Here is a 23,244-nt window from a genome sequence, read left to right on the forward strand (position 1 = left end):
TTTATTTTGCTTAATACTTCATATTACAAGTACCTTTTAACTTTATGTCTGCTAGTTTACATGTTAACTTTCTATATAATTTATATTTATTACTAAATATTATGTAATTTATATTTTACAGTTCATATAGATTATTTTTAGATATAAAGTTCATATGCAAATAACCTTGACGTACTTATCTGGAACCATAGAAAGACAGTACCTTCACTAGAGTTTTTCTGTCAACTGAATCAAACGCCAGCTCCTAATCTGCTAGACAGAGGGCTAAAGGGCTCAGATAATTTTTAGACAGAGGGCTAAAGGGCTCAGATAATTTAGACTATTCTAAATTATTTATCTAATAGTAAAAAACTGTTGATAGTCTGTCTCCCTTTTCTAAACCCATTCGGCTCTTCTTTTAAAACCGTATCTACAGCATTTCTTGATCTAATAAATGATATCATGCTAAGTGGGTGGGGGGGGTGTTTATACCATACTAAGTAATTTGCTTCCTACAGAAATCGAGCTAATCCCTCTGCAATTGCCGCACTCACTATTATCATCTTTCTTACGAATTGAGCTTAGTTTTCGTAAAATCACTGGGTAACTTGTCAATTTCAAAAATAACATTCCTAAACTCTAGTAGATTTTCTCTAAATTTGCAACCACCACATTTCAAAAACTCATCAGCGCCTGAAACCTTTGAAACCCATCAGCATCTGAAACCATCAGCACCACATTATCAGCACCTGAAACCTTTTATAAGACTTTTTTTTAAGTATTTTGTAATCCCTTTAATACGCTCTCTGTTCCTCCACGCAAAGCAAATATTCTTTCACTTTCAAATTGTCAATTTTCTTTCGTTGTTTTCAAATCATTTCCTGCAACTTTCTCAAAATACTCTACCTGTGTCTTTTTAATGCTTGTCTTATCAATAGAAAATCCCGTTCCTATTTTGTAACTTGGGCAAGTCCAGACTGACTAACCTCCCTCTGTTTCACAATATGCTAATACAACATCTTACCATTGTGTCGTCTGACAGCATATTTAAGATGATCGGCAATTTTCCCCATGGCTCACATTTCACCTCTAATGGCTTTTTCTAATTCCCTTACTTTTTTGTGTATTCGCATGTGATCATTCCCTCAAATACTTTTTGCATAAATTCCTCCTCTCCCCTAACAAGCTTAAAGGGTTTTCACTAATACCCCAAGCTTCCTTTCTAATTTTCCTCCTTAAGACATTTTCCACTGTTTGACGAGCTATTTTCTTGAAATTAATCTACTCATTTTCTATATTATCAAGTTCTAAACTCTCCTGTCTCATATCCAACTGCTCATGGAAAGTACCTCTCAAATTTTCATTATGGACTCTATTAACATCATAACTGCCTGGGAGATAGTTACCTTTCCTAAATATCGGCTTTAAATCAACTCTAGAAACTATTAGAACGTGGTGTTTTAACATTAGGATCAACCCTCATATGTACCCTATTGTCATTGATCCTTCCAATCTTCAATTTACAATAACATAATCAACAAGGTTGGCCGTCCTACCGTCATTTGAGTACCTTTTTAATATATGGGGAATTTTATTCCCCATATTCCCCACAGAGACTGGGCGAAAATAAGCAAAAGAAGCTAACAATATATATGAATAAGCAGCTAAAAAAGATTTAGCCATCCTTTGAACGCGTATTTGTCATTGAGATTCAAGAGATTGTTCATGTTTGAATTTTCAGGAACTAAAACCCTTGTGAAACGTACCGCAGTTCAGTGAAGCAGCCCAGATGAAATTTTGAGCTGCCTTAAAAACCAAATAGTTTGAAAAATGTGATTTTCAGGTATCAATATACCATACCTGAGTTGATTCAAGGCGACAATTTTTTTATATACTTGGTTCGTTAAAGGTACCCCATAATGATTTTGCTTTGTCAATGCCCAGCTTCTGTTAAGACCCATTTTAATTATCTAACGTGGAAATATAATCACGAATTATGTTTCAAAGTTTATTTGCTTGGAAGAAAGAGTGGGTTTCCGTGAAACATTATGCCGACTACTACCTGCTACCACATTTTTGTGGTATTTGTGGTCTTCAAGTAATTCAATACTTTGTTTTTATTTTCGAGTTTTAATAAAAGGTAAACAAGCTTATCTTTTGATTGCGTCTTCATTTGGTTCACGATATTTTTTAAAATACCAAAGACAATGAAATTGAAATATGATTATTTAAATTGAATAAATGAAAACTTACAAATCCATATGCGTCTTAAAAAGTTAGGAAGATTTGGGAATTTGATTTTTAATGAAAAAGAGCTTAATGTGCAATTTATTTTATCTATGTTTAAAAGATAAATTTGTATTTTGCATTTTTTTTTCAATTAATTTATTTTTATTAAATAGATATTTTTTATTAAATCAACTATTTGCTTGTTATGTCAAATGCTAGAGTAAAAAAAGCCCACTGTTGGGCTTTAACTAAGGGTTGCAGCTTTAGATCAGGCTGACAAATATTTACTTCACCAATCATTATCCCTTTAATCCCTGGAGAATTTGGCTTTTCCATAGTTATTTTTTCTCTCTTAGCCTTTGCCTCCCTCGTTCTACCTCAAGAAAATTCCCCATTTTCATCCTATGGATATTTGCAGAGAAAGATTTAGGAGAAATTGTCTCCCCTATATTATTGAAATATTAAATAAGTAAATATTTCCACTCCCCCCCCCCATTATAACCATTCAATATTTACTTTACTATCATTTGAACCTTGTATTTTATTATTTTTATATCTTTTATTACTTTCTTATATCTTTCTATTTTATTATTTGAACCTTCATTTGTGTAGTGAATGCTTGAATAAATTCTTAAAAAAAAAGAAGTTAAAAACGAAATTAGGGCGATAAATCAGCAAAAAATTAGCTAAAAGCACATGCAGCCAAACACCTTAAGAAGTTGTAGCTTTTCTTTGAAGGTGTAGTTGTCTTTACGAATCAAAAGGTTGTTAATTTCCGAAGTTTTGGGCGAAAGGCGTCAAATTTGACTAATTAGTTTTGCTGACTTATTCTCAAGGTTCGACATGACAACAGTGACGACAATGAGGCACTCGCCTAAAAGCCTTATAATTTTGAAATAACTAATGAAGAGAGAAAAACAAGTGAAAAGAGAGAGTAAAGAAATGAAGAGAGAAAAAACAGGTTTATAACTTTTTACTTTTTGAAAGAAATCATTGTATTGACATTTAAACAAAATAGTAAGTATTAACAACATAGTAACAAAATAACAAAATAGTTAAATAACAAAATAACAAAATTAAAATAACAAAAATAACAAAATAACAAAATTAACAAAATAGTAAGTATTAAACAAAATAGTGCTGGCAGATAAAGAGAAAAAAATATTTTCAATTGCTTAAATTCTTTCTTTTCAACAATAATTTTTCAACTATTCATTTTTGAATGTCTTTATCTGGATTTAAGTCTCCAGGCCTTTCATTGGTTTTGGTCCATGAGTTTTGGTCGGATTCAATTTCAGAAGGTATCCAACTCAATTGTGTCCTTAAGAGTTTGATGATTGAGTGAAACCAGGGTCCTTAGGGATCGGCAGAGTCATAGGTACGATCTACTTTTTAAGGTTCAAGGTTGGCTACTAAAAAAGCAATATTTTCAAAAATTTGGCCCCTATTAGTTATGGATTTTAGAAATCTTTTAAGCCTTACGAACTGGACATCTGGGTCAAATATATTCAAAACCATATCGAAATATGGGCGTGGTTCGCCTTAGAAGAGCTGAGCAATTCCTTTGCATTATTTGGGAATCTCCCTCAGAAATATCTATTGGATAGTGGTCAGGTAGAGGGGGAAATTGTGCCCCTAGAATTTGGGAAATGACTTTTCGGAATTTTTCACTAAAATGATAAAAAAATCCCCCCCTAGATCATTGAAAATTACATTTTTGATATACATAAAAAAATACCCCTACATTTCTGTGAATTATCCCCCCTGCTGTTTCTTCACCGTAATCAGAATTGCGAGGTAATTATAACATAGTTCAAAACCTTAAGAAGATAATTAAAAATAAATTGTGCATACTTTAAACATAAATAATTATATTCTTTTGGCATATGAAATTATCGAAAAAGTATTGTAACCAATGGTAAGGGCGGGGAACTGGTTCACTAATAGGAACTGATTCAGACGCAGCTGCGAACTAAAAAAGGGTAAAAAAGAAAATAGAAAAAAGGATATCAAATAAAATTTACATTTTTTGACCAATGGGAGTGAGATTGCCATAAGGTTTGTCTCGTGTAGGGTTGAACCACAGAAACAGTTTTTCAGGGTTAAACAATGATTTGGATTATTTATTCAAGCTGCCCGAAATCTGGTTAATGTTGACATTCATCGGTGAATGTCCAAAATTCCTTTGTCTCTGTTTGGATTAAATTAACTTTGCTGTTTGGATTAATTAACTCAGCTGTTTCAATCTTACTTGAGTGTTGACGGTAAAAGTTAGGTTAGATTAGGTAAGAAATCTCAGAAATGGGTTAAAAGCCTAATCTAACCTAGCCTGTCACCACCGAACCTTACGGAAAAAGTTGATTGGCAACGCTGACTAAATTCAAGGAGAAAAGAAGTTACTTTGGATAAACAGCGGTGCATATATATATATATATATATATATATATATATATATATATATATATATATATATATATATATATATATATATATATATATATATATATATATATATATATATATATATGTATGTATAATAAAATAATTACAAAACAAATAAGTTTAAAAAGTCCCAGATACATTGTATACATCTTGCTTGCCCTGTTACACTTTTTATGCCCCTTATGTCTTTTTATGTCTTTGAAGCCCAAAAGGATGTTAGAAGGTTTCAGTTTGAATGTTAAATGGTCACAATTTTCTAAATTAGGTTGTAATCTGATTAAAGGTCTTTTTTATTCAAGGATTTGAATTTACTTACTTAGAAAATGGGGCTTATTGACAGGGAGAAAAATTAATCTGACGAATAATTTTGAACTGTCAATCAAACAAGAAGTCAAGGAAAACCTTCTCCTTCAATTAAGGGGGAAATTAAGGAGGAATTTATTCTGACATTGTTATGAATCATGTTGATAAAAAGGGCCAAGTTTGATAATTAAAATGTTACAAGGAAAGCTAATTTTAAGTAGGAAAGCTAAATAACGAGTATTTTGGACTTTAAGGCTAGAACTAGGAAAAAATGGATGTTTAAACATTTATTATTAAAATAGGTGAAATAAAATACATATTTTTTAGTTACTGTTAGGTAAAATTCATAAGAAAATTTTTATTATCTTAGAGATCAGTTGACAAAGTTGATGGATTAACTAGGAACTAGTCTTGAACCTAAATTTGTCACACAAAAGAATGTTAAAGCATACATATACTCCACCCTCCACTTCCATCCATACCTCCAATGCCCTCCAAAGGACACGGACTTCGGTGACTTGGGACAGACTTTTTGCTACGTAAGCCAAACTTTCAGAAATAGATCCATAGGACACATGAGGTAGGGGTGTTTCCAAAACAGAAACAAAAAAGAATAATTAACAAACAAATTAAAAACGAAATGTATCATACCTAGGCTGATCAGTATAAAAATTTGAAGAGTTTATTCACACATTGACTGCACAGATAGCAGGTTCAAATAAAAAAAATAAAAAGATATAAAAAAAATAATAAAAGATTTAAAAAATAATAAAAATGGAAGTTTCAAATGATAATAAATTATACGTTGAATGTTCAAAAAGAAGGGAATTTATTAATTGAATATTTCAATAACATAGGGGAGAAAGTTTCCCCTATATCTTTCTCTGCAGAATTCTATTGGGATAAAAATGGGGATTTTTCTTGAGGTAGAACGAGGGAGGCAAAGGCTAAGAGAGGAAAAATAAGTATAGAAAAGCAAAATTCTCTTGGGTTAAGGAGATAATGAGTGGTGAAGCAAATATTTGTTCTGGTAGGCCTACTCTATAGCCGCAACTCTTAGCTAAAGCCCAAAAATCCCATTAGAAAAAAAAACTAAATTTTAAAACTAGACTTTTACATATCACTTTATCAAATAAAATGTATGCTTACTCTTTAACTTCAAAAAGGCTCTAATTCATATTTTTCTATCTATAACAATATCAAATTCGTTCTTCCCTCTCTGGTACTTGCCAAAAGGTCCTAAGAAATATTTATATTTAACAGTTTAGTAAATTTATTACGTCTGAAAGCTTTTCTTATATGCTTGCATTCAAAATTTATCTAGCTTTTCCTTCAAAATATCCTTCAGAAATGTTTTTCAAAAATTTCCGTTAAGACATCCCTTCAAAATTACTTTTGTTTCCTGCTTTTTCTATTTAATATTTTCATGAAAATTAACCGTGTGTGGATGTAAAAACGTGGTTGATCAGGGTACTTGATACTGTAACCTATTCTGAAGCTAAAAACAATAACAAATTTAAAAACCTTAAACTGGCAAGGACACTTAAATAAAAATATTATGAAATTGTTAGAGTAGTATCTAAGGCCTCATTCACGGGAGGTGCTTGGAGGTTTGATCCCCCTCCAAGGAAATGTTTGTTCAACGTAATAAAAATGCATTACGCATTTATAAAATGCATACAATTTTGATATGCTTTTCTAAGTTTTTTGTCCCCCCCCCCCCGAATTAAAAATCCTGGATATGGCCCTAACAATATCATATTTTCCTTAGTACCATTTTAGTCTGTAAACATTTGAAACGTTGGCTGCAAACATTTCTGCCAAATTTGGCTGCCAAATTTTGAAATTTTCTGCCAAATTTGAAATGTTGGCTGCCATTGAAACGCTGGCTGCCAACGACAACTACATTTTTAAACACAGATTCTTAACACAGATCTTAGCACATCTTAATCTTTTTCATTCACGTTTCTTCTTATTTAATTCAGAGCCTGTTACTAATAAAACTGCATAACTGTATGGATGGTTTTTTCACAAGAAATTTAATTCCCAATTTTTCTTATTTTTTTTAAAGATGTATAATTATGTAAGCTTCTATTTACCCAATTGAAACAATTAAATGTAAACTTCACCGTCTTTCGTACTAGAAAAAATTCTCTTATATTTAGTGGAAATTTCATTATTTATAATGAGTTCTGGTCTTTTATGTGGGCCTTATTCACCGAGGGTAGCTCTGGCCTTTAGTCCCAATCCCATCCAAGCCGGGCTGAGAATTCGGAATGGGTTTCATAACTTACGTTTCTTTTTTTTCTTTTTCTTTTTTTTGCCAAGTACTCATAGTCATAAATATATGCAAGAATAGACAATTGAGTATTGTTTTAAATTATTTGAAAAGTTTAAATTATTAAAGGTGCGAGTCCTGATTTTGCTGGTTATCAAACAGTTCGTGGTAACAAACTGTAGTAAGGAGCGACCCGGCTCAATAGTAACCAAAACTCTAAAACACGGAATTTTGATACCAATAGTTACATCAAAAGAATCGCATTTTAATGCTGATTTTAAATATATAAGTTTCATCAAGTTTAATCTTACCCATCAAAAGTTACAAGCCTGAGAAAATCTGCCTGAGAAAATCTTAATGAAAATCCCACCATGAAATTCAGCGTATTAGAGAACCCTATTGTACAAGTTCCAAGATCCTATTTACAAAAATGTGGAATTTTGTATTTTTTGCCAGAAGACAAATCACGGATGCGTGTTTATTTGTTTGTTCTTTTTTTCTTTTTCCCAGGGGTGATCGTCTCGACCCAGTGGTTCTAGAATTTTTCGAGAGGGCTCATTTGAACGGAAATGAAAAGTTCTAGTGCCCTTCTTTAGGCTAAAGTTTTTACTGTTTTTAAAAGTAGAGTTGAGAGAAAGAGTCAAACTTTAGTGCAAAGAGCAAGGCCTTGCAGAAGGAGCAGCCCCTTTCAGTTAAAAAAACGTGTTTTTTTATTTAATTTGATTTAGAACGAGGGTCAATGATGTGACTATAACTTAACCAGAGTAAACCCAGCTCTAAATGGGTACCTGGAGAAATGTGGGGAAGGGAGACATGGACACGGACAAGAATGTAGTGTGAAAGTTACAGATACAGGAAAGCTGGAAGGGTGTGTGAAAGCACAGGATGGCTGGCCTCCTACCCGCTCACACGTCCATTTCCACTTCCTGGCTGAAGGGCTATGAAACTTAGGTCAGCACCACCGATCAGCTGATCAGCACCACCGATCTGCTGATCAGCACCACCGATCACCGATCAGGAGTGCTAGATCAGCACCACCGATAGGGAAAGTAAAGTCCAATGCTGTATTTCTTTACTTTTAATTTGAAGAAGAAATACCCTGGGACCAAATTAATATAAAAAACAATAGAAATAATATAATAAATATCATGTAATAAATAATATAATATAAAATGTAATTGATCTATCTGTAAAAATTAATTTGATATATCGATTCCCCTTATTTGAGGCTTTAATTAGCTTCCCTATTTTATTTCGGATTATGTTAAGCCTCGCCCTGATCGACATCATTCACCCTGTCTGCAGAATTCTATGTAGGTTGATAATTTTTTAACGTAGTTTTCAGAATTTTATAGTGTTTCCTTCTTGAGAATAAAAATGCAGCTCTAATAAAGAGAATTAAACGAACAATTGAATGTTTCTTTTACTCTTTGGAAATTTGGTCAAATTCTTTGGTCAAATTTGGTCAAATATTTTTGGTCAAATTATTATGAATGTTATTTGTTTAGACGATGCAAATAGGCTTTTTGTTTCTTTATCCTTAAGAATGTTACATGCGCGCCTTCTGTTTAATTGCTTGATAAGAAAATCAGGATGAGCGAAAAGTTGTTGCAAAGTTTAGGTCCTAAACAATAAATTTTTGATTAAAAAATTAGCCTGAAAAAGTAGACAAAAACAAGTTCATCCTGTTAAATGCTTGTAATACATAAAATGGGCTAACATTGCTATCCATTTTACACTTCAAGTAAAACGAATTGCTTAAAATTTTGTGTTATTCGTTCCTACATTCAATTATCAATGATTGTCATAAATAATTTTCTGATTTCTTCAGTCTAAAATAGCTGATAACAACAATTTCATCCCCAAAAATGCTTGTAATATATAAAAGGGGCTAACTGTGTAGTCTATTTCACACTGAATATAATACAAATTCCTTATAATTTTGTTTTATCCTTTGCTTGTCTACTCAGTTTCAGCACTCGCTTATCATGGTTACATCATCATTGTTACATTACTTATCATGGTTACATAGGTTACATCATGGTTACATCATGGTAACCATCATGGTTACATCAGTACCTTCAACCTAGTAAAAGATGAATCACTGCCGATAGTAACCAAATCTCTTATTATTGCGTTAAAAGAAAAAAACTGTCTAGTCAGAAAAAATTGTATTTGATTCAGGAAAAGTAGTTATTTTTCTATTAGTCTTAATAGTAAAATGTTATTTTGAAAAAATATTTACATGTATTTTTAAAAAGAGCCTGAAACCCTTCGAAATCAGCGTCAGCTCAAATAGTACACCGTTGAAATCCAAAATCTCTTATAAGGTACTTACAGCCCCATAACTTGAGCAATATCCCCATATATCCCCATAGCTTGTCCTCTCTTTTTGATTTTTCGCCACCAATGGGCAGTGTAACATAAAAGAGAGTTATTTAAGGGTTCATTTAAATTGAAATTTACATAAAAAGGGGATATCCGAAAAAAAGGAGGATCGCAAAAAAATCGCTTAATGTATTAAGATAGTTTAGCCACCTTTATAAACCTCAGATAAAGACGTAACATTCTAATACATTTTACATTTTAAGTAACACTATAGTCTCCTCAAATAAGTGAAGAAACCTCGTATATAAGATATAAGATTTTATGATCCAAAAATCTTTGTTCTTTTGCTCGCCTAAAATTTCATACAAGAAAACCGATTAGAGGGAAATTATCTTCTTTTTTTTCTCTTTGTTGGTCATGAGTCAATAAGGTTATAAAGGCGATTATTTCTTTTTTATCTCTCCAGAAATTAGGTATAATCGGATTGGCTTACAAAAATACGTCCCACAAAAATATATCAATCAAATTGAAACAAACTTTATACCATAGAGCCATAGGAAAGTAATCTCTCTCCTGACTGCCCTCCTAAGAAGAAAACACTATAAAGTTCTGAAAATTACTTGAAAAAATTCGAAAATACTTACTTATATTATTTCTAAAAGTACTTCACTTTATTTTGCTCCAATCCATCCCCTATTTATATTATATACTAGCTGTTGGGGTGGCGCTTCGCGCCACCCCAACACCTAGTTGGTGGGGCGCTTCGCACCCACCAAGCCCCCCCCCGCGCGCGTAAGTCGTTACGCGCCATATTAGTTACGCGCCATTGTAGTTGTGTCCCTGTGTCCCACCTGTGAATATAGATAGATAGAAATATGTTTTTAACTACGTAAAACTTGCGAATATACAACATTCTTTGCTGTCCCATTGTCTTTGCATATAAATAGATTGTCAGGTTTACCGACTCTTGAACATGCAACATATAATGGTCCATGGGAAAAACAATCCGTATTCAGATCTATACCTTATTATTCTAATGATGTGTCCCGGTCGTCATTTATATTCCCTGTGTCCCGGTCGTCATTTGTGTCCCGGTGTCCCAGTTTGTAATTTCTCTTTGAGTGTCCCGGTCGTCATTTATATTCCCTGTGTCCCGGTGTCCCGGTCGTCATTTGTGTCCCGGTGTCCCGGTCTGTAATTTCCATTCGAACAGTCCCTGTGTCCCAGTCGTCATTCATATATCCCGCCTGTGCCCCCGGCGTCCCCATTGTAGTTGTGTCCCTGTGTCCCGGTCGTCATTTACATTCCTGTGTCTCGGTCATGATTTGTGTCCGGGTGTCCCAGTCTGTAATTTCTCTTTGAGGTTCCCGGACGTCATTTATATTCCCTGTGTCCCGGTCGTCATTTGTGTCCCGGTGTCCCGGTATGTAATTTCACAGTCGACAAACATGACGTCAGTCGACACAAACATGACGTCACTCGACACACACACACAGACAACTATATATTATATATATATATATATATATATATATAGATTTATTTATTATATATATTATTATGTATTTATTATATGTATTCCTGTTGTGTTTCATCGAAGATGTTCTTCTAATAAATTTAGCGACAAACAAGTATTATCAATGACATCAAGCAATGGGAAAGTCCTTGGGGAACCTTCAATTTGAGGTATTTGTTTTCACATTAGGGAGAGGAGGCTAACGTAAAACGAAGGGCTTTGAGTAGTTTTCAGGTAAATCAGGTGAAAAGAGAAAAGATTGGTTTTCAGGTAAAAGTGAAAGCTGGTTTAACTGATTATATTCACCTTCATTCACCCGTTAAACAAAAATAATTTTTTATGGCACTAATAGGGAGACTAAAAAAAACAGAAATTTTTTTGAAATTTTTGAAAGAAATCATTCAGGTAGACTTCACCGAAGTAAAAAGAAAAAAAAATCATAATATGCTATGAGAATTGATGCAAAAAGCACCGAAATTTTGAACTTTTTACTGAAAAATACAAAAATTTTAGTTTAAACTTGGACGCCTTTCGATATCTCTTATTCACAGAAAAATCATGGGGATGAAACCGAACGGGGGCTTTTCCTCCTCGACACCCCGCTCCTTACGCTAAAGTTTTTATTGTTTTAAAAAGTAGAGTTGCGAGAAAGAATCAAACTTTAGCGCAAGGAGCGGGGTGTCGAGGAGGAAAAGCCCCTTCATATACGAAGTAATTTCTGTTCGTTTTAAGTTTTAATGTCGCTCCTTGCTTTCATTTCAAAAAACTTGTTTTTTTAATTTAATTTCTGAAAGTTTTTGAATTAATGCATGTCTGATTTTGGCTCTCCGTACATAAATTATTAAAATGAAATTTGCATATTAATTCTTTTTTTGGCTAAATGGCTTTCTCTTAGTTTTGATCAGACGATTTTGAGAAATAAGGGGTGGGGAAGGAGGCCTAGTTGCCCTCCAATTTTTCGGTTACTTAAAAAGGCAACTAGATCTTTTAATTTTTAACGAACGTTTTTATTAGTAAAAAATATATGTAACTTAACAATTAACTTACGCAACAAACTTTTATATTCTTATAATTTTGATTATATATATGAGGGGGCTGGTACCCTCGTTAATACCTCGCTCTTCACACTAAATCTTGTCTTGTCCCAATTCTTTAAGAATGACCCCTGAATCAGAAAGGCCGTAGAATAAATAGTTGAAATTACTTAAAACAATTTTAGCATATAGAGCGAAGTATTTATCTCCTCCTAAATACCTCGCTCTTTATGCTAAATTATTTTTAGAACCCCCTCTTATGCGTAAAAATCTCTGTTCGTTTTAAGTTTTAATGCTTCTCCTTACTTTCAATTGAAAAAACTTTTTCATGTTTATATTTTTACTGTTTTTTTTTAATAGCAATGCTGCCCTTTTCATTGAATTTCTCTTCCCCCCTGAAATATTCCTCCAAGGAAAGATCCTCCCATATAGCCCCCTCCCCTGAACCCCACACCCAAACCAAAAAATCCCCCTAATAACGTCGGTACACTTCCCAGTAACCATTACTGTATGTAAACATTGGTCAAAGTTTGTAACTTGCAGCCCCTCCCCCAGGGACTGTGGGGGGTAAGTCATCCCCAAAGACATAGTTATTATGGTTTTCAACTATGCGGAACAAAACGGCTATCTCAAAATTTTGATCCGTTGACTTTGGGAAAAAATGAGCGTGGAAGGGGGCCTAGGTACCCTCCAATTTTTTTGGTCACTTAAAAAGGGCACTAGAACCTTTCATTTCCGTTAGAATGAGCCCTCTTGCAACACTCTAGGACCACTTGGTCTATACGATGACCCCTGGAAAAAAAAACAAACAAACAAATAAACACGCACCCGTGATTTGTCTTCTGGCAAAAAATACTCAATTCCACATTTTTATAGATTGGACCTTGAAATTTTTTCTATAGGGTTCTCTGATACGCTGAATGCGATGGTATGATTTTCGTTAATCCTGTGACTTTTAGGGGGTGTTTTCCCCTATTTTCCAAAATAAGGCAAATTTTCTCAGGCTCGTAACTTTTGATGACAAAGACTAAATTTGATGAAACTTATATATTTAAAATTAGCATAAAAATCCAATTCTTTTGATATATCTTTTAGCATCGAGATTCCGTTTTTTAGAGTTTCGTTTACTATTGAGCCGGGTCGCTCCTTGCTACAGATCGTTACCACGAACTGTTTGATCCATCTAGGACCAAACAAAAAGCAAGTCGTACCTGAACGGCAATTGATCTAGGACAAAAAAAGAAAGTCATTCCTGAATGTTCCTTTGGGAACGTTTTTGATTAATTTGCTTTCATATCAGGGGCTGCACTAGCACATACATGGAGAATAGAGAACGGCATGGATAGAAATGGCTTGGAGATGGCTAGGACGTGTTTTGTGCATGAAGGATTGCCAAAGATCGCCTTCTTTGGTAACCCATCTAGGACCAAACAAAAAGCAAGTCGTTCCTGAACGGCAATTGATCTAGGACCAAAAAAGCAAGTCATTCCTGAATGTTCCTTGGGGAATGTTTTTTATTTATTTATTTTCACATCAGGGGGAGGAGGCTAAAGTAAAATGAAGGGCTTTGAGCAGTTTTCATATTTTATTGTGTTTCTTTTGAGGAGAACAACCACTATACTAGCACATACATGGATAATAGACAATGGCTTGGAGATGGCTAGGACGTGTTTTGTGCATGAAGGATTGCCAAAGATTGCCTTCTTTGGTAATCCATCTAGGACCAAACACAAAAGCAAGTCATTCCCGAACGGTGTAGGAAGAGGCTGTAAGAAAGGATTTAAAAAAAATAGAACTTCCTAGGAGGGTGTAAAGAGGGAAACTTTGAATAGATTGGGATGGAGGGAAAGCCCGCGCAGCTATGGTGATTTCATGTAGCTTGGTGCTGCCGAGAGTTGTTAGTAGCATTAGTAGCAGTAGTATTTGCTTTAACCCATATTAAATAAACTGGTATTTTAATTCAATAGAATTAATCAAATTAGAAATAAAATATAAAATTAGTATTATTGATTTTTGAATATATTTCCTTAATTTTCGTAGTAAATTTTATTTGAGTCAGTTCATTTTATGTTTTTTTCTGTGTGTGTGTAATACAAATATAATTTATTTTTCCAAATTATAAAGTTTATTTGAAATTAAGTTTATTAGATTAATGAAAATGAAATTAATCAAATTAAAATTGACAAATAAAATCAACATAGTTAACTTGTTTGCATTATTCAAAAATGATTTTTTTTTTTTTTTAATGAAATTTTCTGGCAGTAAAAAGAAAGAAAATGGTATGATTAACATCATTTTTACAATTAAACTCTCTTTTTCTGTTTGGACTAAGTATTAAGTATCGGATTAAGTCTTTTAAGTTGACTTTATGTTTTGCCATTCTTATATAGCTAATACATTAATTTATTGAAGCAGTTAATAACGCTAATGTAGTTTAGCCAAGTACAAATAAATTAAACATGGTGTTGACATGATTCTCTATTTTTGCATTAAATTTTGCAATAATTTGATCATTTCCAGCTTTTTCTTGAAGGACACTGTCAGTTGACTTTCTTATTTAATTAAAGTATTCTTAATTAGTTAATTAAGTTAATAATATTCCATTAATTTATTAATATAGTTAATGATGGCAATATAGTTTGGGCAATTAGAAATAAAACAAAAAATTGTATTTAACATGATTTTCTATCTTTTTATATGGAATTGAAATAACCTTAATCATTTTTCGCTTCTTTTTGAAGACCACTGTTAATTCAACTTAAAAATTAGAACTGGTAGTTGTATGATATAGCCCCTACTACTCAAGTTGTTCATTCGTTGAAGTATTGTAGAACCGGTTCTTTTCATTAGTTTCTTTCAGCTTAGCGTGAGACAAAACAAAGAGAAGTGATCGAATAAATGGAAAATATATAATCTGCGCTATATATTTGCACATTAGGGGTGGGAGTAAAGTATTTGTACAGTGTGAAGTTAGAAAACAATTCTTACTTCATAATATGCAGATTAATTGTACCTAACACATTAGGCATGCATACCTTCTATACTTTACCTTCTTATCTCGGCTTTTTCTCTTATTCTGCTATTACGAATATTTTAACAGTTGTTAATTTTCTTTCTTCTATTTAAATTCCGTTATTATTTTTATTATATTTCTCTTTTCTTTTTAAAAGATAATCAACATATTAGACAAAGATAGACATAGATTTGGCAAGTGGGTATTAGTTTGAAACTTACACGGAAGAATAAAACCTCCAGACCATTTCATTGGCCAACCCTAAGCTAATCTTGGCAATGGGGGAGGGAGAGAAGCTAATTTGGAGCCTTTACCTTTAAGGTCACAGCACTTTACCATTTAAGGTCACATCAGACCTTTCTTCATTAGTAAGTAAAGCTAATTAGTTGAACTTAGTTGAAACATCGATAGAAATTTTTTAAATAAAGCGAAGTAGAAGAGTTAGATGGCGTTGGTGCGAATATTTCTCGCTTTGTAGTATTTAAAAATTTTTTTAATTGCTATTGAACTCGGTTAAAATTATGTTAATTTGCGCATTAGAATGGTTTGTTTTAAGTATTTTTGTTTTCTTGTGCCTTTCAAATTTTACTTTTTGATTTTTTTTTCAATTTTCATTTAATTCTTTTTTCAGTGCCTTATAGTTTTTTCCTTTTTTACTAAACACCAAAATTTGTATTTATCACACGAGGGAAAACTAGCCTAAGATTAATGAATTAAAAGAAAAATACAAGTGGCCTTTTATTGTTTTGATTTTACTTTGTTTTTCTTCGGGGGTTGCTATTGTTCCCCGAATTGTATGTATTATAATATTTTTATTATGCCAAGTTCTGCAACCGTTTTTCTATCCTCAGGTCTATATCCAGCTTCGTCGCTGCGACCCCACTGCCATCTTTAAATGTATTTGTGGTATCATAGCTCGTGATGTGCATGAAGTTATCTACATTTCCAATTGTGAAAGCCATCTAGGACGGGGAAAAAGCACGGCACAAAATGAAGAAATGCTAGAAATAATGTATGAACAAATCATATTTGGCCCTGTGAATATGAAGATACTAGAGTCCAAAAAAGGAAATGTAATCACGGTAAGCAGCTACTTTTTTCTTTTTTTTTGGGGGGGGTGTCTATCAATAGTAATTGTCATATTAGTCTACCTTAGTTATAGAGTAGGCCATTTAAGGCTCAGGAACTCAGGGAAAACATCTAGTTTAAGAGCGACGTAAAATAAGTATGCGCATTTCAGATTATTATTAGAGAGCATCATAAACTTAAAGTGATTTAATGAGCAATTCTACACTATTAATATTAGAAAGTTCAATTGAATGTAGCCCTAAAAATGAAATTAAAAGCTTTTTTGAAAGCACTCGAAATGTGCTTTAGTCCATAAAAAAAAATCTAGTTTAAAAGCGACGTAAAATAAGTATGCGCAATTCAGATTACTATTTGAGGGCATCATGAGCTTAAAGTAATTCAATGAGCGATTCTACACTTTTAATATTAGAAATTTCAATTGAATGTAGCTCTACAAATAAAAGTAATTGTTGTTTTGAAAATTACTCGAAATGTGCTTTAGTCCATAAAAAGCACCTAGTTTAAATGCGACGTAAAATAAGCTTGCACAATTTCAGATTACTATGACAGAGCATTATGAGCTAAACTAATTCAATAATTATTTAATACTATAAATTAATTACTTATTTAACTTTTTATTTATCTAATTTAATTATTATATCAATTATTTAATGCGATAAAGCTCAATTAAGTGCAACTCTAAAGAGAAAATAAAAGTCAGTTTTAGAAGCACTGGAGATATACTCCAGTCTACAAAAAATATTTTAATAGAAAAGTGGGCTTAAAATGCGAAAACAAAATTAATATTACTAAATGAGACCGAATGATCACAAATTAATTCAATATGTGAATGTACACTATCAATATTAGAAAGTCCAACTGCATGCAACTGAAAAAAATTAAAAGTTTTGAAAGGACTGGATATGTGCTCCATTTTAGAAAATACTTAAAAAGCGGAATACTGTTTAAAATACTGTTTAAATTAAGTTTAAAACCGGGCTTAAAAATACTTATTCTTTTCAAAATATGGCCGTTTTTATTTAAAATTAGATAAAAAAATCAGCTGAAAGTCAAAATCAACATTAAAACTTAAAAAAAAACAGGAATTATTCCGTATCTAAGGGGGACTGCCTCTTCCTTAACCCTAGCTTTTATGTTAAAGTCTTAAAATTCTTTAAAAATACTTATTGTTCAAATTCGACCGCCCTTGTGTTTGAGCATTTTTTTCTTAAATAATTGTCACAAAAGTTACACTTAACCATAAAGAGTGAGGGTTGAAGAAGGGGAAGCCCTACCCCCTTCCTATTTATACATGGAATAACGTCTGCTCGTTTTAAGTTTTAATGTTGCTCCTTACTTTCAGTAGAAAATAATTGTTTTTTTTATTCAATTTTTTTCCTCATGCCAGGGAATTCTCTTCTTCCTCCCTTGTAAAATTTTTCCAGGAAAATTCTTCCCTAGAAACTTTCCTCAACAGAGAAAACTCGCGACTATTGATTCGATCTGATCACCCAGGGGAGAAGAAAAACATCAATGATCTTTCTTCTGGCAAAAAAAATGTTGTCAATATATTATTAAGTCTCTCCGGTCCTTAAGCCAACAGCTTGGCAAAAAACATTCTTGAATCAGAATTTGAAATTCAAATATTTTAATCGAAAAGATGGCTCTAGCTGTCCTTTTGTTTAATATGGAAAAATACAATTTAAGCCTAGAGATACACATTGGTTTTATACATTCAAAATCTCTTAATAATTTGTTCAGATTTTAATAATTCGTTAATAATTCAATCAGATTTCTCTTAAATGTGTAAGTAAATGTGCCTTTAAAAGAGTTGTGCCGTATAAAAAAACTTCTTTGACCTTTTCCAATGCATCAGCTCCAAATTTAATTGAAATCAACGATTATGTGGATAATCGTTTTTGCTTGCTGGCTACAGGGCCAGATAAAGGAGGGGCTAGAGTGGGCTATGCTCCGGGTGGCAAAAAAGCTTAAATAGTAATAATCTTGGGCAAACATTGTAAGATTTGTAGCAGTGATGGTGAGGCAGGGGGTGGCAAAATTAACATTCTCCCCCCCTCCTGAGGAAAAACTAACTCTGGCTCGGGGTGGTTAAAGAGGTGCTTGAGAGAGCTGTGAGAACCTAATTTAACGCGAACCTGATGTACGCGGTGCTTGAGAGAACCTAACCTCTCTGGGCTCCTTTGGGGACTATTTTTGTACGTAAAAAAACTCATATAAAACATTTTGCTGCAGAAAGTAAAAGAGAATCACAAGGAGTGCGTGAGCATTAAGTAATTTCATTTGCTGATAAGTACAGCATTCACACCCGAGCACTTCCACCTAATTTTTTTGGACAAAATTTTAGTGGAAGTAAGTTAGAAAGCATGAACTTCAGGATTATGTAGAAAATTCAAGAGAGCACAGGGGGAAAATATCAATAATTAAGAGGGGAACATGATCTAAACTCTCCATTCTGCTAGGTGCCTTTTATATTAATTAAGATTTGAAGGCAATATGTTTTCTAAATATCTGGGAAGTCAGCTCAAAGAGCTTAAATAGGTAAAGTAATTAAAGAGGAAATGCCAATAACAACTCACCGCAGCACCAAGCCATCTGAGGCCAACACAGACCCGTACGCTCTTCCTCCATCCCAATCTCTTCAAAGACTCCCTCTTTACACCCTCCCAGGAAGCTCTCATTTCCTTTCAATGTTTCTTTATGACACCCTCCCACCCAAGACGTTTAGCCCTAGACAATTGGCCTAAAAGGACAATCTTCGGTAATCTGTCATCCTTCATCCGAAGAACGTACCCTAGCCATCTCAACCTTTCATTCATTATAGCCCTAAAAAGCGGGATTGAACCAAATTTTTTGTGAAGCCTACAATTTCAAATACGGTCAGTCAGACGGGTTAGAACTGTAAAGGAAAACTTGAATATATTATAATTACAATATTTGACATAGTAATTGAATGTATATATATATATATATATATATATATATATATATATATATATATATATATATATATATATATATATATATATATATATATATACATACAATATAACACAATGTAATATAATATACAGTATAATAAACATGGAATATAATATGTGAATATACATAAATTTGAATATATACTCGTAAAATTTAGGTAAAGACAAATGAATAAGGAGGAACTGCTTAGGAAAATCTGAATGTATAATAATTATAATATTTGATATAGAATTTGAATATATTTGTATAAATATGCAATATAATACAATTCAATATAAATACAATATAATATGCGAATAAACATAAATTCGAGTGTATACTCAAAAAATTCAGATAAAAAAAATTAATAGGGTGGAACTGTTTAGGAGAATTTGTAATTGCTGCACTTGGAATTTCATTTGTATGCATTTCAGTGACCGAAAATCTCAACCAAAATAACCGTTATGAAAAGTTCCGTGCAATAATAAATACTGAAAATCTTGAATAAATTTGGTATTAGAATATTTTCTATCAAGACTGGGGCAAATTTTTATCCATGAATGACGCCAATTGAGATTAATTACGTAATATAAATTTGTATTGTATTTTATTTATTTATTTATTTTATTTTTCACCCACACGATACATAAAGTAAATATGGTGGAGTAAGAATAAATATAAAAAAAAACAAAGAGAAAAACAAATACACACACAAAGTCAACGAAAAAACGGATAAGACGGTGGTGAGGGGATAGGAGAGCAGAAGCTGTACTGGAGAGTTTTCTGTGAAGAATAGTGCAATCAAGAATATTGAGACAGTGAATTATGAGCATTGAGAGTATTGAAGTAGTATATGAGTATTGAAGTATTGAAGTATTGAAGAGTATTGAGAGTATTGAAGTAGTATATGAGTATTGAAGTATTGAAGGGTATTGACAGTATTGAAGTAGTATATGAGTAGTATGAGTAGACAGTATATGAGTAGACAGTGAACGGAACAATTTCCGTTCAGTTAAAAAAAAAAATAAATTTGATCAGATATCGTACTGGGAAATTAACTGTAAAACGGTTATTTAAAGATTTCGTTTAAAGATTTCATTTAAAGATTTTAAGATTTAATTTAAATTTAGAGATTAAATTTAAGATTTAAAGATTTCATTTAAAGAATATTCTTAACTGTAGAGGTTAAAATATATAAAAGGTGAATACATAAAAGTTTAAATATATCCCAAATTAGAGTTTTTCCATCAAGACTAGGACAAATTTTCATCCTCAAGTCTTGATTAATATAGTCTTAGATTTTATTTCATAGAGATAGATCATTTTTCTTTTTGTAAAGAAACAAGTATATATCGAATACCGTACTGGGGAATTAACTGTAAAATGGCTGCAGAAAGTTTTTATTCAATATTCTTCATAGAAAATTATTATAATTTATCCGACATTATAGTGTGTCAGGCCTGGCAAAGGTTGTATCGCTTAACGGTGCCTCGCATCCTCCACTACGCCATCTAAATTTGTATTGTATTCAGATAGGTAAGGTGGTATCCAGGATTTTGTTCTACCGGGGGAGGGGAGTTACAATAGGACTTTATCGGGGGGAGGGGGGTTTGCAGAAAAGAAACTTTAAACGCATCAAAATTTATTTTTATGTATTTTTGTTACGTTTTTACGAGTCGGACAAAAGCTTCCGAGGGGAAAGGTCCAAAATCCCTAACCCCTCTTCTCTTGGATACCGCCTTGCAGATAGGACTATTTTATTTTTGTACTAAAAACCTTCATATCAAATATCTTACTGTGAAATTAACAACCGCAAAAGTAGGCAAGCATATCATTAGCTCATACTTATACCATGTGTAACAGTAAATTTTGTTTTATTTTTAAAATGATATAAAAATCAATTTTCCCAACAAAACTGAAATAAGAAAAGAAATTCCCGGATCCTGTGGTTATGAAAGAAAGGACGCCACTGCGTATAACATACGAAACATATAACATATAACGTATAACATACGAAACATATATTATATTATATAATAAGAAACATACGAAACATAACATATATTATATTATATAATGTATAACATATAACGTATAACATACGAAACATATATTTTTCAATCTAAGTGACAAACAATATCTCCATTGGGTCTCGAGGGGTGGATGACCTTAGGAGTGACCTTGAATCCAGAACCTTGAATCTAGAACATAACATTGTTTCCTTTTGTATTGCATTCTCTAAAAAAAAATAGTCCTTAGTAGTGAGTGTACCGCAGATAAATATTTTAAGTGGTTCTTTGCTTTTCATTTTATCTTATTTTAATTTTATTGTAAAAGTGATTTTTTTTTAGTTGTTTTTGGAAATTGATTACCCTCAGATTTTTATCGTTGCAAATGGTATAAGTATCAGATAATGAAACTTGGTTTGTATTGTTAATTCCCGGTTTAATAAGTTTTATATAATTTTTTTTTGTTGAAATAGCTGAACTATATCTTCCAGAGGCAATGTGCTTGTGTGTGTGTGGTGGGGTCTATTTGACCTTTCAACTAAGCTGAACCAAATAGCTATGTCAAAATTTTGATCGGATGTATTTGGGAAAAAGGATCATGGGGGGGGGCTAATCACACTACTATCTTTAGGTCACTTAAAAAGGGCACTGTAACTTTTAGTTTTCCATTAGAACGACCTCTCTCTCGATCTTCTAAGACCATTGATTCGATATTACCACCCCTTGGGAAAAAAACAAATAACAAAAACAAAACAAATGAATACTTTTGGCAAAAAATTTAGATAAAATCTAGATAAAAGCTTTAAACATTTAAAGCATGGTTCTCTGATTTGCTGAATCTGATGGTGGGATTTTTCAATATCGCTTGACTTTTTGAAGGTGTTTCCCCCTCCCCCTTTTTCTTGAATATCATGTAAATTTCTCAGACCCTTAGCTTGTGATGGGTAATATTAAACCTAATGAATTTTTTATATTTAGAATCAGCATTAAAAGCCAGTTCTTTTGATGTATGAATTCTTATCAAAATCCTTTTTAGAGCTTCGATTACTATCCAGGATTTTAGTCTTAATAAAATAGACTTTATGTCAGAGGAAATGCTTCCAAGCAAAATTGCCCCGGAGAAGGGTTGTAACCCCGTGGGGTTCCTAATATCTTGAATTTTTTTTGCTTAAGCTTGGGATGTCAGGAAAATTAGGCGTATTTAACATTACCCTCAAAAATGATTATATATTTTTTACTATTCAGCTCAGATTTTCTTTGCGAATTTTGGGATATTTGACAAGCAAATCTTGCCGAATTCTCAGTGGCAGCGCAGCATCGAAGATTTTTTTTTTTCAGTTTTGAAAAAAAGGGACTAATTTGAATTCTTTGATGTGCAACCAGTTATTAAATTGCCTAAAAGATGCAAATTGCACCCCACCTGACAAAGCAAATTATGTGGCATGATTCAATTTATTAAAAGAAAAAATTATTTTTTTATAAATTCCTTTGTGGGGTGACCAAATACATCTATTGGGCTTGGACATAAAATCATTTTTACCAAGTTTTACTTAACTTACTTTCTCTTTTCCTACTTATTTTAGGATTTTTATATCCATACATCCTCAATTTTCTTAGCAATAAAACCAAGTACTTTAGCTTTTAAAAATTCCTTTGGGGTAATGATCATCTGCTGCTAATGAAACGTCTTAATGCTCGCATGCTTTTGCGGTTTTAACGACGGGCTATAAACTCTGAAATTTTTTAGGCGGTGTTATATTCATCGACAAAATCTGGTCTTTTATTTTCGGAAAGCCACTTCGAAAAAAAAAGAAATATTTACCCCCCCCCCTGAAATCCTTGTGTGAAAAGCGTCAATAGACTTTTCTGTCGCTTCGAAAAATGGGTTACCCCCAATTTTTATAGGCTAACTTCATATTTTGATCAGCTCATGAAGTGTCTCAATGCTTAATTACTTATTTGGTTTTACATTCGATTTCACAGTAAAATGCTTTGATATGAAGGTTAATTTTGTAAGAATATAAATTAACTTTATCTCCGTATGATATAAAGTTAATTGACATCCA

At 32.6% G+C, this 23,244-nt stretch overlaps 2 protein-coding genes across 2 annotated transcripts in view; both read left to right on the forward strand.

Annotated features, from left to right (window-relative positions):
- Positions 1-23,244, forward strand: part of LOC136040788 (von Willebrand factor D and EGF domain-containing protein-like) — a 217,549-nt gene that overhangs the window by 119,303 nt on the left and 75,002 nt on the right. The window lies entirely within an intron of this gene.
- LOC136040790 (von Willebrand factor D and EGF domain-containing protein-like) overlaps positions 4,595-23,244 on the forward strand; it is a 57,432-nt gene continuing 38,782 nt past the window's right edge. The window contains exons 1-2 of the mRNA XM_065725120.1: positions 4,595-4,623; positions 15,974-16,204. Of these exons, the coding sequence (XP_065581192.1) occupies positions 16,121-16,204 (84 nt within the window). The 5' untranslated portion in view covers positions 4,595-4,623; positions 15,974-16,120. The remainder of the gene's footprint in view (positions 4,624-15,973; positions 16,205-23,244) is intronic.

The sequence above is a fragment of the Artemia franciscana genome, chromosome 21 (assembly GCF_032884065.1).
Source record: "Artemia franciscana chromosome 21, ASM3288406v1, whole genome shotgun sequence".
Taxonomy (NCBI): Eukaryota; Metazoa; Arthropoda; class Branchiopoda; order Anostraca; family Artemiidae; genus Artemia; species Artemia franciscana.